Raw genomic sequence first — 12,946 nt, 5'->3', positions numbered from 1 at the left:
TGCGTCCTTTTACTTGCATAAGAAGAAAATGTTTTGGGGCACGTGTCTTAGTGGGTGAACTCCGAGGTGGAGCAGGTGATCCTCTAAGCCTCTCAGGCACCAGTTGCAGCCTTTGCAAGGACATGCTTAGGGTGCCGCCACGGTGGTTGGAAATGCCTTTCCTTCCCCTGGACAGACTCTTTACTGAGAAACCAAAACAAGGAATTAATCATGGCCGAGATGAGGATAAATCCTAAGACGTCGGGCTAATACAATACGATCGAATCAAAAGTGATCTAGAGAGTAGTGCCTTTCCTGTTTGTCAAAAAAATGTTTCACATCTTAAATTTTAACAATTAATCTGATATCCTTCAGTAGCTTTATGTATTGCGATATCTTGAGATTTTGGTTCTTAATTCATCTCTCAAGATAAATCAAGATCTCTATACATCCAAGGACAAAGGGATCGTCGTCCAGCAGCAATCACTCGGCTCATCGTTTCACTGATCTCCTGAACGTGCTTGAGCCTAAAACTCAAATGAAACATTTCGATTCTTATTTCACCCGCGAACACACGTATATAGGCAAAGACAAAGGCTTTGATAAATCGCTAACAGTAGTTTCGGTTAACGTGAATGAGAAATGGGCACTTGCAACCGTCTTATCCTTGTATTGCTTCAGCATCTCCGTTTTGTTGGAAACTTGGACCAGAGCTGAGGCAATGTAACATCTGGATGTGTTCTAAGACATCTTGAACAGTTAACATCTCATGACACTTATACCAAACAAATTTCTGTCAAGCATATTGGTTTTAACATTTCTATGCGAATTTGGGGTCAGATGTGCCCACCCCAGCATTCCTTGCTTCAAGCCTTTGTATCTCATCCTGTGCGCATATTAGCCTGCAGAGATGGAACAGCGTCTTAAATTGCGTACTCTTTTATTATATGGCTTCAGATCATTGTGACTACCTCCATTGCAGGTCAGTGATGTTCTGTAGCAGTTCTTTTTCTCTTTCCAGTGCTGCTTCCAGCTGCAAAGAGAAGGCATTATTTTAATAGATTGTTACGAAGTTAATAATCATTTGCAGAGGTATGACTACAATATGCCAGTGAAAACCTTACAAATCGAATGCACCATACTCTATGTACTGTTCCTAAATAGCATATTGTAAATTTTGAATACACTGTCTTTGGATTGTGGTCCTTCAAGAAATTACCTATCCAAATACTTTGTTAAGAACTAAACCAAAGTTAGAATATATTAATTCATAAATCAGGCAACTTAGAGGTTAGCCAATACTTGATCAAACCATTGAGATTAAAGCAAAAGACAGCATCTCATGAGAGAATTTCAATCCAAGTGCTCAAATCTAACAATAAAATCAGAAAACCGATGTTGACATGCAATGTGATTCCAACACCCAACTGCTAAGACTTTTTATTTTACTGGATATATCCATACTTCACGAGAGAAACTCTGACAAACATAATAATGTTGTCTGTTATATCCTCTTGAAATCTGTGAGTGCTTACAATCTCATTACAAATTTAAGTTTTTTCAGTGCCACTTTAAAATCTTTAATGGCTGTGTTTATGAAATATGGCAAATAATTTTTAAATATCTCAACTTTCCTTGTTTCCAGCACAGCATACTGACAAAATGTCTAAACTACATGCATCACCTTGGATTTTTTTTAAAATAGTTTCAGCGCATCAGCTGCAATTAGGATATTCATACTCTGTCATGAACAAGGACTGACGCCCAATTAATATCTCATACTTTATGCTGTTTGCTTTTGAATTCATTGTATTATATGTAAGTTGTTCCGATCAGTTTGTAAACTTAATATTTTGGAAGAATTGACTAATTCCTTACTGGTTTTCCACGACAACAAGATATATGCTTAGTAATGCATATATACAGTCCAGTTATAAATACTGTAATTGTGTGGTATGCTTCATTTTCTGTTGGGATCTCTTATTCTTAGTGTCTAACTATCTTCTCATCAGCAATAGATCCAACATCTGAATTGAAATCAATAATTCTTGTATGTTCTTTCATAACAACATACATAGAATATATATATTACACCTTTACCTTTGATTTATTAGTATGGCTTAGTTCGTAGAGCAACGTCCAAAGTCAAACTTCATAATTATACTAATATGTTGTTTCCACTTATTTCCCAAAAAAGCGAAAAGCGGAGCAGTGTTCATACACAAAGAGAAAGCATGATATGTCTAATAATGGGTACCACATATGTTAGATACCTTGAGGCACTCAATGTGTGATAGTTAAACTATTCACAAATTACATTGTCATAAACACTTGGACAGTAGGAGAAGAGAAGGTATTGTCACTTACTAAGGACTTGCCATTTACAACGCCAGGAACTGGTCGGGATACTTCAATTGAACGATTTACTGAAGCTGAAGAAGCAGGTGATAAATCACCAACGCTCAATTGCTTCATCAATCTAAGGATAGTATCCTGAAATATATTTAGAGAGAGGATAAAATATATATGATAAGTCTGAAAGAAAAGACAGAAAATTCCAACTCATACCCTCTGAAGTAGGTTTGCCTGAAGAATACTGTGCAGCTGTGGATAAATGGAACAACCAAGAAGATTTGATGTAGCATCAACTGAAGATAAGCTGATTGTAGGAAGCTGAGAAATCACCTACATGATATGAGCTATATAAGCTGTTCAGTGAAACAAGCAAAACAAATACATGTAAGGGTGTGTCAAATGAGCTCACTCAACTAATAAGTCAGCCGAGCTCAACCAAGAGTATTTAGCTTATTTAAAAACTGTTCCAAGATCACGTGTTGGTTTTGGCTCAAATTGAACATGGGTGTTCGAAAGGCCACAAACCCGTATAAATGGCCACATTAAATTTGTGGTGTGCAGGGTTTTGCATTCCGGTGTTCGAGCGAGCCACGGCTATTCGAACAAACCGATAACGTTCGCAAGGCTTTCAACCCATATTATACTTTTCGAGAGTTTTGAGGATGTCAGTGTTCAAAATCTGTTCATAAGACATTCGAAAATAGCAGCATAATTTGGATAATTTTGCTGCGAGTGTTTTGAATGCTCCGAGTCACACCTATAAATACTTTTACATTGCGTTCAGTGCATAAAAAAAGAGAGTTTTGAGAGATAGAGCACTTCTATTATATTAGGGAGATTGGGGCTTGAGAAAACTTATATTTGTATCTCTACTAGTGGATTAAACCTTTGCATCGTAGAACTATATAAATCTCATCTTCCAATCTCTTTCCTTTATGGTTTACTTTGAGTTTAGTGTTCTTGTTTGTGGTTATTTTGGGTGATTAACAATTCTCTACTTCTAGCATCTTGGTTGTGCATTTCCTTTTTGATATTATTACTAGCTTTGTCATATCCTTAGTTTGGTTTGTTATTATTCATTGCTATTCCATTTAGTCTTGTCGTGGGTTTGCTTCCACCTTGTGCAACAACTCGGCCATATTTTCTAGCTATTTAGTACTCAAAGTTTTATTCTTTTTTAGAGTGGCACCGTTACATTACCTTCAAGTAGAAATTCCAACAATCCATAGAGACATGCCCTGACAACAAATTATTCAACAAAGTGCTACAATACCTTCACACAACAAAAAATCACAAAAATAACTACTAACCTGCATACTGTGACTCTTTGGCAGGCCAACAGATGGAAGAGCCTGAAAAGAACCGACTAAAACCAGATTAAGGAACCAAGGTGGAATAATAGCTATCAGATTACCTTGTCTAAGTCGACGTTCCCAGATGTAACTTTGAAACGACCCTTTTGCTGCACAACTGGAGTTTTTGATTTACCATCAACTTCATCCACATTTAATGCTGAAGCAACAAGAGTAAGCTAAAAGAATCAAACTATAGAATAACAAAGCTTTCACTAAGTTTAGAATAACAGAAGAAGTCTTGAGTAAAGAGTAGTTTTGTACATACCAGTTGATTTAGATGCTCTAGAAACTGCTGCTATAGATGCATCATCTAACATATGGCATGGTGCTCCCTTGCATTTTGATATGTCATCCTGGTTCTCTTGTTGCTTCAAACTGAAAGAAATAGATATTGATCACATCATACATTTGTATTATTGTGTGGAATGAAAGGCAAACAGGGTATTGTACACAAGAACATATTGTTATACACCAAACAAAAATATCTATTTGTATTATTGTATAGAATGAAAGACAAACAGGGTACTGTACACAAGAACATTATTGTTATACACCAAACATCAAAAGTGATGGATAAAGCAAGTATTACTTCTGATGGTTAATCTATTGAAGGAAGAAACTATCCACTAAAAAGAACTCCTTAACAATTAAAAAACAAATATATTCAACAGAGGAATTATAGATCAGCAAGGGAAACATTTTCTTCTTCCCCTTAATTTCTCACATTCTGCATGTCTTTCATACGATGGAATAATATACTTACGACTTTTGCTAGGTAAAGTTAGTTTTAACAAAGAAGTTTGAGGTATAGCTTTAGAAAATTAACACTTAAAAATGTAAATAAATTAATGTATAGTGAAGATGAGAGGAAATAAAAAGTTAGCCAATTCAAAAGGTAATTACATCCTGCAATACACAATTTGGCTAATGAGATAGATGCAAGTGTGGGAATATGATAACAAACTACAATCCGATACACACTGATTGACTTATGAAGAAGAAAAGTAATAACAAATTATAATTTGGCAGAAGACACTACAATTCATTTATGAAGAAGTTTCGTCATCCTAATGTGATTGGTTTTAGATAGACAACCAGATTTTATTTTTACAAGCATGAAGATCTACAATCCATACATTTCTCTACAGAGGCACAGGAACTTGCATGTTGGGCATAGGCAAGGTGCATGTGCCAAGGCACTGATCATGCTGGCACTCAGATGGTCAGCACTCCCCCCTGCAAATCTTTTCGTGCATCATCTTGTACGGATGCCGCAAGGGTAAGGCATGCTTAGTACATGCTGATTATGTAAATGGCCAACCACCAGCATGGGAATCCATTTTTATCTGTTTCAATTTTCAATTGCCACATAACGATATGCAAGGTAATTCGAATTGCTATGTGATTTTGTTAATGACTAATAGAAAATTGACCGATGATGTTTGCAAATGGAACTTTTGGTAAAGCTGAACTCACATAACCAAGAAGATGCGACAGATTAGATTTCTTGGCAGTTTTCTTACTAGCACTGCCAACTTGTTAAATAACACATAATGGCAGCTAACAGATAAATTAGAACTTCCAATTTTAAAATTATTACTTAAATCAGAATAAATTGCAAAATAGACAAGAAATAAACAAGGCGATAAGATATAGAAGTACAGCATATAGAAAGAACCCTCAGGAGACTTTGTACCAGAAAGATATTGTATATAGACAATGGAAAGTCTGAATACCACAGTGAAGGATAAATGGCTATTGTACACACAGATGAGGAAAAGTTGAAAGCCATGCAATCACATGTTATGCCTTGTGCAATACGTACAGTTCAAAGCATACCTCTCCCCTTTAGGTGAAGGAAAAATATATGAGGAGTAAGAACTTGCAGAGAACCTCCTTTCAATACAAGGCTTGTACTGGGCAGTCTCTAAATGTTTTCCATTGATCTCTAATCCACAACTTTCAGAAACACAATTTTCTGTGCAGTTGCCTATTAACAAAGAATTCTGACCAGTTGTACCAATAATCTTATACTTAATGTCAGATTCATCAGATTTCATTCAGCAATTGAACAGAATCAAATTGTCAACGTTTGGAATAACTGTTTACCAAGATTGAAGGCTATTCAGGATGAATATCTGGCTAAAAAAAAAGTTAGTCCACATGCAAAAGTGGCCCTAAGGATTTTCTATATCCATGTGATGATTTGAAACAATATGCAATACTATTGAATCTCAGAGAATAAAAGTGGTACTTTCCTTATCCTTTATCAAAGATCTCACAGACAACTATAAGCAATTAATAGTATTTTCTGTTACACCAGCCTACAGTAGCAAGTAGAAAAGGTGACTGCCTAAACCATGAAAATTACCTCAGAAAACAAGTAGTTTGCTCAGGTGATGAAAGGGGAGTAGATTTGTTTTGGGCCGCCACATCATATTCCTAGCAACTTAGGTTGCTGTTAGAAAACAGTCAACAATTTATTACCAGCTTAATTATCTCTTATAACAAACGAAGTGGCTCACCAAATTGCCTTCATACTGCAATGTGCAACTAGAGGCAAATGGCGGGCTTACTTGTACCCTTTCTTGTAAGATTTCGATCTCCAATAGAGAACTCGGGCAGCCATCTGAACATTTACTTGGAATAATATCCTCATTATCTGGAATCTGACAGAAATATATGAAGTTTAACAAACGTATCTCCATCTGAATTCATGGGTGAAATGAGAACTCCTGTACCAGTGAAGCTTGAGACTTCAAGTCCTCAATGTCAAAGTTCCAACTGCTGATTCCTCTTTTGTATTCATTCTGCATAAAGAGAAATGAGAACTTCAAATGAGATTTCCATTTGAAGCATTAGAAAGAGATCCATTACTCATCAGAATTAATTGTGGATTGAGAAATAAAAAATCACTCAAATCAGCAGAACATCAATCGCTTAAAAGAACCACCACCAAAGATGCACTAACATAATCTGCGGATCCCAAAAGGAATAGACAATGATTTGAATATGTTAAATGCATGATGTAAATTGTCAGTTTGTTACATGACAGCTTAAACTTTTAGTCAATTAATTATTTCACACATATTAAAGCTGAGTTTTCTGGAGGTCATTGGTTCAGAGCTTGCTAGCCTGCTTTTATTTCATATTATTTAGTATCTATTGTGTTGCGGTGTGGCGGAATGTACGTCTTGTTATTAATCATTTACCACAAAAGGTATTAGGGGTCACACATGAAAGGGAGAATTAAAGACATGATATTCATTGTTGGTTTGTCATCTAATAGCTTAAGCTTTTCGAATCAACTAATTATCTAATAGAATATAGTCAAGAGTTTTCTTTGGTAACTTTCTAGTACTTGATTCTTTCTTGAGACTATAAAAACTCTAAATGGCTTGCATATGTCTTAATGACACAATAGAAACACTTCCAGGTGATTGAAATTTTCACAATTGAATAGACCTGTGATATTTCTTGCTTCTCTCCGTCTAGCATTTTCTCTTGAGCAAGCATGTCTTCTTCCTTTTCCTGATTTACAAGTCAAGAAGCAATATTATGCCAAAATAATTGGAAGTTACCATAATAAGAACTTAAGCACAAGATTAATACCTTTAGAACCTGATATTGATCACCAAGAGTAGGCAATCCCTCCAAAATTTTCCGATTAATGAACTCTTGAGACCGGGCTTGCTTGAAGAAAGGATGCTTTAAGAGCTTTTGTGCACAAGGCCTTTTTGATGGATCTTTTACCAAGCACATACCAATTATTTGCTTAAAATACTGAATCAGAGGCACTACTTTAGGAGTGTGAAAGCATTTTCAAACACAAGGGCGGTAAAAACTATATGATAAAAATGTACCCCTGAGAATTTCTTGTCCCTTTCATAGTCAAGGCCTGGTGGAGCATTTTGCAGGGTCATAAGCAAGACCTGTAATATGAAGTTGAATTCAAGAACTTCCTGATTCAAAGATTTAAAGGCAAGATTTTTCATCCTGCACCTACTTGTAGGCGCCTCTCAATTATCCAGCAGAAAGACACATCGAACAAACCTAGTTACCCACATTGCACCATATCTCACTAACAAGAAAGAAAAATTGGAAGTACAGTGACAAAACTCCTACCAATTCCTGGTCAGCAAAGTGAAAAAAAATCTAAGCAGTGTCACCCACAAAGCTGGAAAGATTTTTCCCCTGACTTGAAACTAACGGCACTGATGTGCATAGGAAAAGCCTTTACATCATAATAGGTGATGACTATTTCTAAAATGCAAAATCTGTTGTAAATAGACCCTTATATCTATACAAATATTTTATTATCTAATTATGCATACCTTCATCGGAGGATATTTTGAAAAAGGAGCATGGCCATGAGCTAGTTCCAAAGCAGTGATTCCAAAAGACCAGATATCTGCCCTGTAGATGTTTTGGTCAAAGCAAAAGCAGTGATAAAATGCCCTTGAATTATATATGTGATGGCTAAAGAAGTGTCAATAGACCAACTTGAAATCATATCCATGTTTCTGCTCCATTACTTCCGGTGCCATCCTATTACAAGAATGAATAATTTGTAAGAAAAAGAATATCAAAACATAGACATGCACTAAGAGGCTTCTAACTATAGTATAATCACCAGCAAGGTGTCCCCACAAATGTATTCCTGGTGCGCTGTCGATCACCGGAATCAAAAAGGCAAGCCGAGACCCCAAAGTCTCCAAGCTTAACTCCACCTTGAGCGTCAACTAGGATGTTTCCAGCCTATATGAGAAAATAAGATAATTGAGAAATGGTAAACTGAGAAAATATTCAAATTTATAGAGACGGTAAAGAGGCATGCGAAAGTATGCAGAGTACAGAATGAAACTATGAGAAAGTGGAGAAATTTTTTTTTTCTTCTCTATCTCTTCTCTCTCAAGTCTAGCTGACGGCTAGGATTTGTCTTCTTTATTTGCACCATTATTCCGTTGTGGTATTGTTTGATAGGGATCGGAACCTATCAATTTGCAATTTGCAAGTATATGGGACTCGTGAATAAAATATTTGCAATAGCTTGATGAATTAACCGTCAGTTGTATAGACACTTTAATGCTGTATCCACCTGATGCTCTTTCTATATTTTTGGATGATCACATATGAAAAAGTACTCTTGACACGATTTCCCAGACCCTTGCTTAAGCAAATAATAATATGGAATAATAATTAGAAAATTAAAAATATAAAAATACTAAGATTTTTTATATAAAAAACTCTAAATTGAATAAAAAATTATATATTCAAACTCAGATAAAATCAATCACTAATAAGCTAAGCAATTTAAAAAATTGACTTATGGACTCTGGTCAATCTCTACGACCCTATTTGAACTGTCGTGCTCGTTCAAATTCACGACTCACTACTTTCCGTAATAGTAAAGATTTCAGTAACCCTCGAGATTGATTTTCCATCTTACTGACTCTTAAAACATACTTTCGTATGAAGAAAATGATAAAAATCTTCGTTAGTAGAAGTTAATGTTTCTTCAATAAAATCTCTTTAAAATATAACTGACAATCCTTAGGGTTAGAAAATACTAACTTTTATATACCTCTTCAAAATAAGTCTAAATAATAATCAAATTAGATCTTATCGAATCCCAAATTTTGTGAAAATTTGTGAACCGGTTCGAATGCAAATGTGGCATATTCGAACAGCCTAACTTAAGATCTCTATATTTTTGAACAACTACTAAGATGCATTAGAAGAACCAAAAGTGTGTCTTTCAATATTTGAACACTTGCTACAGTGCATTCGAATAAGTCGTAAATCTTCGTACTAAATTTTATAAACACTTATGTATATACTTATTTATATAGATAAAAATACTTAAAATACTTTGTACATATTTTTTAATATTAAAAAGCTCGCAACATAGAAGTTGTCTGAGGAAGTTGATCAAGAATATGAAAAAAAAAAAGTAACAGAATTACTGACTCTTTTCAGATGGATTTACGTCCCTTTAGAATCTCGATATTGTGGTGAAAATAAGTACCTCAGTTCTTCTAATCTCTACTTATCCACATCTTTTCATCTGTTAAATGGTCTCTGCTACTCTATAACCACACCTATGGGAGTGATATCAATAGAAACTTCAATTAGCATGTTCTTCCATCAATTTAGAAATGGATCCACTAGATATTCTGATGCACAAGAAAGAAAATGTATAAGCTGATGCCGAGTAGAGGTTGCACTCCCATATAGAGAAGGAGATCACTGTGTCAAGTTTATAATACTGGAAAATTTTAGTCATAGACAAGCTATGATAAACTGTCAGCAACCTAGAGAACCAGCTCAAATTTAACACATAAAGCAAAAAACTGACAAATTCCTCAATGCTCCCGAGAAAAACTGAAGTTCATGAAAAGTGATAAAAGCAGAGGATCATATGTTAAGATGGCCTCTTTTCCACAAGATGCACAAAGTTCCGAAACCTGTCAATCAATCAATATGAGTATTACTGTGTTATATGGACAACTTATCATGCCAGAAACAGGTAAAATTTAGCAATTGAAAAAAGCGAACATTGATCCTAGGAAAATGATGCTCCATATTGTAATCGTCCCAACTAAAATCTTAAAATAGATATTCTTACCTTGACATCACGATGAATATGACCATGGTGGTGAAGATATACTAAGCCTTTTAAGACTTCACGTAGCACTGTTGCAATCATCACTTCCCCAAAACCATTTGGATAAGCTGACTTCATTATATGAAGACAGGACCCTCCAGCCATGTAAGGCATCACAACAAATAGGCTATGACGACTCACAAAGGAACAATGTGCCTTGAGAACATTAGGATGGTCAATCAAGGTCATTGTCTGTGCCTCACGGGTTATTCTGCTCTGCAAGCAGATAAAAAGACTCATTTACTATAGAAATAGTTGAGCAAAATGAGCAAAACGGCAACCCATCATTATTCTTGAAAAAAAAAAATTTGATGACTCGGAGATCTTACTGCAACATTAAGCAAAGATCATGATTTATAATCAACAAATAGCAAATTATGGCATTTAAGGGGAAAAGAAGAAGTGGAAATGAAATACAACCGATCAAGATATTGCTGTGTTTAAGCATACACCTCAGACCCACAATATGAATGATCACATGACAAAAAGAATGTGCTTATTTAATGGACTGAAGTGAACTATCATCATATTAACTAACGAAATGGGCAAGCACTCTGCAGATAAATTAGTAAACTTAATCGTCTTAAAACATCTAAAAACCTAAGGAGCACGTCTAGAAGGTGATGCTATAACACTGCATTCACTGTAAGAGAAAAGGCTCCTTGGGTACATTCATATGCCAGGTCGAACTCTGTAGAAAACTCAATGCCATCTCTACCAGCTTTACTCGATGATAACTATCTCAGGATTGCAAATATTGGACGTATGTATTAGGAACAATAAGGTGAAAGACATTAAATACAAGAAAAGCAAGAGAATATTGGCAGGGTTGGACCAAAACAAGCATATGAATCATAATGCTTTATGTAGCTTGATGGTATTTAGGATATGTAATCTGAATGCGAAAGTTATCCAAATATCCACATAAATACATGCATCATGTAATTAACGAGTAAAGACACCTTGGTCCATGTAGTAATGTATTTTTAAAATAAGAACCTAAAAGAAAGGCAATGCTTGGCTCGGTCTTAAGTTGACATCATAGAAAAGTAAATGTGTAGCCTAAAATTACACGTTCTATCACGCCTTACTTCATTCGCATCACCAATCTGAATTTATGTATCACGAGTATCTCGTATGAGCAGGACCTTTATACTTTATTTCTAGCGGGGTGACATCAATAGATTGAATACTACGGATCCTCCAGACCTTTCAAACTCTGGAGCCTCCGCAGGAGAGAGAAAAGAAACCAATGAGAAAGTCTCCATTTCTCCTCACGCCCCGTCATATCTCTACCTACAACTAATTTTTCCCAGACTAAAGAAGAGCAAATCGTTCGCGATCATGAATTAAAGTTCCCATGCTAAATTAGCTTAAGTACCTGTCACCTCGTTCATATCTCTACGTGCCTTTCTTTGGATTCCTTTCATGAGAGCACCTTAAATCCTAAAATTATCTCTGATATTAATTGTATATGCATCAGCAAAGGTCCCAATTCATAAATCATCCACTAGTGCAAAAACTGAATAAGATTAAATATTTGAAATAAAAAGACTCCTCAACAAACTTTAGCCAATTCTACTCCGATTAACAATAAAAAAAAGTCTAATTCAAGTGATGCGAGACATCATGGATCATACCAGATCGCTGCTAGTCTTCTCTAAATCAAGAATCTTGATGGCGACGATCTCATCGAAAGGAATACAAAGCGCTTGGTAAACCGAAGCACTAACTCCTTGCCCTACGATCTCGTATACCTCGTAATCCTCTGCACGGATCGGATACTTCTTCCTCTCCATCGCTCGCATCGCCGAGCAAAAGCATCCAGATTTCACGATTCAGCTTCTCGTTTGATACACAACCCTAAACATAGCAGATATATATATATATATATATATCGACCTTGGTGAGAAGTGAGAAGAGAGGTCGAATTGGATTGGGAGAAAGAAGATCGAGGAATCTTTCCCGCTTTGTCGTGACGAAGATCGACAGGGAGAGAGAGAGAGAGCGAGAGAGAGCGTGATAGAATAAGAGAGTCTATTTCTGTTTCTTTCCTTACGCGCGTCGGTATATATGGACGATGGATCCATCAAATAGGAAATGGCGTTTCGTATGAGTAAAGCGCGGGCGCCCACCTGGGAGGTAACGGTGACTCGTGATACGATCACGGACGAGTGAGGCCGGGCCAAGCTGGACTCGGAGACTCAGCCCACAGAGATTTGGGCTCGAGCCAACTTCCACCTCTAGAGATGTTTCTAAATATTGTTTATTAGAAAATACTTATTAGGATAATTGCAAATAAGGTCTTTTTGTTTTGTTAGGAGTACGGAGGAGATAAAAACGATGTTGAATTGCTTATTGCTGCGGCAAGAAACTGCATAAAACCTTATGCTTTATTTGGTCTGAGACTAAGTCCCCAGCACAGATTAATTAATCTTAATTTTTTAAGAAATAAAATTAGTTAAATATAAAAAATAAAAAATATTTAATTATTTAACTAATTATAAGTTGGCAAATACTTCAATGTATCTTTAAAAATTATAATCTTAATCCAACGACTATAATAACTAGTTTTCATACCTGATACTGT

At 35.7% G+C, this 12,946-nt stretch overlaps 1 protein-coding gene across 1 annotated transcript; it reads right to left on the bottom strand.

Annotated features, from left to right (window-relative positions):
* Positions 1 to 321: 321 nt before the first annotated feature.
* LOC140789832 (serine/threonine-protein kinase BLUS1-like) lies at positions 322 to 12,155 on the bottom strand. Its single transcript, XM_073139689.1, has 18 exons — positions 11,997 to 12,155; positions 10,318 to 10,572; positions 8,323 to 8,447; positions 8,193 to 8,237; positions 8,024 to 8,105; positions 7,553 to 7,621; positions 7,302 to 7,472; positions 7,155 to 7,220; positions 6,431 to 6,499; positions 6,215 to 6,358; positions 6,061 to 6,131; positions 3,955 to 4,064; positions 3,749 to 3,846; positions 3,645 to 3,686; positions 2,548 to 2,664; positions 2,347 to 2,472; positions 951 to 1,012; positions 322 to 881 (listed from the first exon to the last, which is right to left on the bottom strand). The coding sequence occupies exons 1-18, from the start codon at positions 12,153 to 12,155 to the stop codon at positions 800 to 802; spliced, it is 1,893 nt and encodes a 630-aa protein (XP_072995790.1). The 3' UTR covers positions 322 to 799.
* Between the last annotated feature and the right edge of the window lie 791 nt (positions 12,156 to 12,946).

The sequence above is a fragment of the Typha latifolia genome, chromosome 1, assembly GCF_019914945.1.
Source record: "Typha latifolia isolate L0001 chromosome 1, TyphaL0001v2, whole genome shotgun sequence".
Lineage (NCBI taxonomy): Eukaryota > Viridiplantae > Streptophyta > Magnoliopsida > Poales > Typhaceae > Typha > Typha latifolia.
The sequence above is the reverse complement of the archived record's forward strand: the minus strand, read 5'-3'. Positions and strand labels throughout refer to the sequence as shown.

Coding starts and splice junctions, on each gene's coding strand:
- LOC140789832 (XM_073139689.1), bottom strand. CDS start 12,155: ATGGAGAGGAAGAAGTATCCGATCCGTGCAGAGGATTACGAGGTATAC. Junction 6,359..6,430: donor TGAAGTCTCAAGCTTCACTG/GTACAGGAGTTC, acceptor TATTTCTGTCAG/ATTCCAGATAATGAGGATAT. Junction 2,473..2,547: donor AGGCAAACCTACTTCAGAGG/GTATGAGTTGGA, acceptor AATATATTTCAG/GATACTATCCTTAGATTGAT.